The sequence below is a fragment of the Acyrthosiphon pisum genome, chromosome X (assembly GCF_005508785.2).
Source record: "Acyrthosiphon pisum isolate AL4f chromosome X, pea_aphid_22Mar2018_4r6ur, whole genome shotgun sequence".
Classification (NCBI taxonomy): domain Eukaryota; kingdom Metazoa; phylum Arthropoda; class Insecta; order Hemiptera; family Aphididae; genus Acyrthosiphon; species Acyrthosiphon pisum.
In genome coordinates, this window is record NC_042493.1 from 36207606 (window position 1) to 36209194 (window position 1589).

Genomic DNA, 1589 nt, shown 5'->3' on the forward strand with positions numbered 1-1589 from the left:
CATTGTCTAATTTAGTATCAGTATCTTTTGTATCTGTATTTATATCCATACTCTCTGAAACGGTTTCAATTTCTTCTGTTTCAGTATCTGTACCCATACTATCTACTGTAATATAAAAATATTATGTAAAAATATTGTCATAAATTTATTTTAAATAATGCAAGTGGTTACTATGGCAGAAATTAACATGATAGATAGTAAAATTTAAAAAAAATGTGGTACCTTGTGTCACAGGTTTGACTGAAGTTGATGCAACTGGCATTTCGCTTTCTTGTTGATCTTGTTTACCCATATTCTCTAATTTAGTATCAGTATCCTCTGTATCTGTATCCATACTCTCTGAGTCGGTTTCAATTTCTTCTGTTTCAGTATCTGTACCCATACTATCTACTGTAATATAAAAATATTATGTAAAAATATTGTCATAAATTTATTTTAAATAATGCAAGTAGAAATTAACATGATATACTCTGTTCCACCTAGTAGTACTGTGTTTAATGACTTTGTATGCTTACCATCGTTTACTTGGACTTTGTCAGGGTGACATCGACATTCACAATATTGTTGGTTTGGACCAAAGTAATTGTCACCATAATTTGTTGTAATTTCTGTACCAATGGATATGTTTTGAATTGCTTTTGCACACCATATCCCTTCGCCCCGTCCAGGCACCCATTCCGTATTGTTTGAGCAGCAATGATTTATATAAGCCGCAGGGCCCAAGAACATCAAATCTTTTTTATAACGCGAACTTGTTAAAATAGAGAAGTCATTAACACCACTCTGAGAAAAAAAAAATTAAATAATGTTTATTATTATTTATTATTATTTAATAATAATAGTTTGGCAAAACATACTTTTATTTCTTCTGGTTTTATAGTAGCTGTCATCCCACACAATGTGTATATAACTTGTCCACGACTTATATATTGGGTTGCTATAATTTTAATATCGTTTTTTTTTGTTTTTAAATCTTGAGTTTCTTTCGTATTTATAGGTTTTATCTTCTAAAGATTTTTTATACATATCCATTGCTTTGTTTAAAATATCTTTTTCACGTTTTGTGTGAAATGGAAATTTGGTTGTTTTGGTTTTATGCGTTGTAAAACCTATACAATTTAAAACAGCAAATGAATACCAGTTGTATTTTGTTTATAATTAAATATCATATGTTATTTAGTAATGTATATGTTAGATGAGGGTGTCTGTTATTAGTAATCCTGCCGGCCGATACGAAAAAACCTCAATAGATGTAATGCGAATTAAATCGTATAAAGAAATAATATTCGAGAAGATACGAAACCACACATTTTTTTTCATAGTATAATAGAATATTATTCGAAAATACATGCAACGTATATATTACATACGAGTTACATTGGTGCTGGATTACGAAGTAACATGTGCTTTGGATCGCCAAATATTAATTTAATTCCGCCAACTACAAAAGGTTGGACCACCCTGCGTTAGATAAATATATAAGAATAAAAATATTACCAAGCATTTTGTCCAAATTTTCTGTTGTTGCCAGATCGTCGGCCACTGCCAAGATTTGCCACTTAGGTCGCCTGGCAGACATCAATAATATT

At 30.5% G+C, this 1589-nt stretch overlaps 1 protein-coding gene across 1 annotated transcript in view; it reads right to left on the bottom strand.

Moving 5' to 3' along the window:
- The window catches only part of LOC107883482 (histone-lysine N-methyltransferase KMT5B-like), a 1211-nt gene extending 321 nt beyond the window's left edge, over positions 1-890 (bottom strand). Inside the window, exons 1-4 of the mRNA XM_029485100.1 lie at positions 858-890; positions 516-783; positions 172-390; positions 52-105 (exon numbers count right to left, since the gene is read on the bottom strand). Coding sequence (XP_029340960.1) covers positions 52-105; positions 172-390; positions 516-783; positions 858-890 — 574 coding nt within the window. The remainder of the gene's footprint in view (positions 1-51; positions 106-171; positions 391-515; positions 784-857) is intronic.
- Between the last annotated feature and the right edge of the window lie 699 nt (positions 891-1589).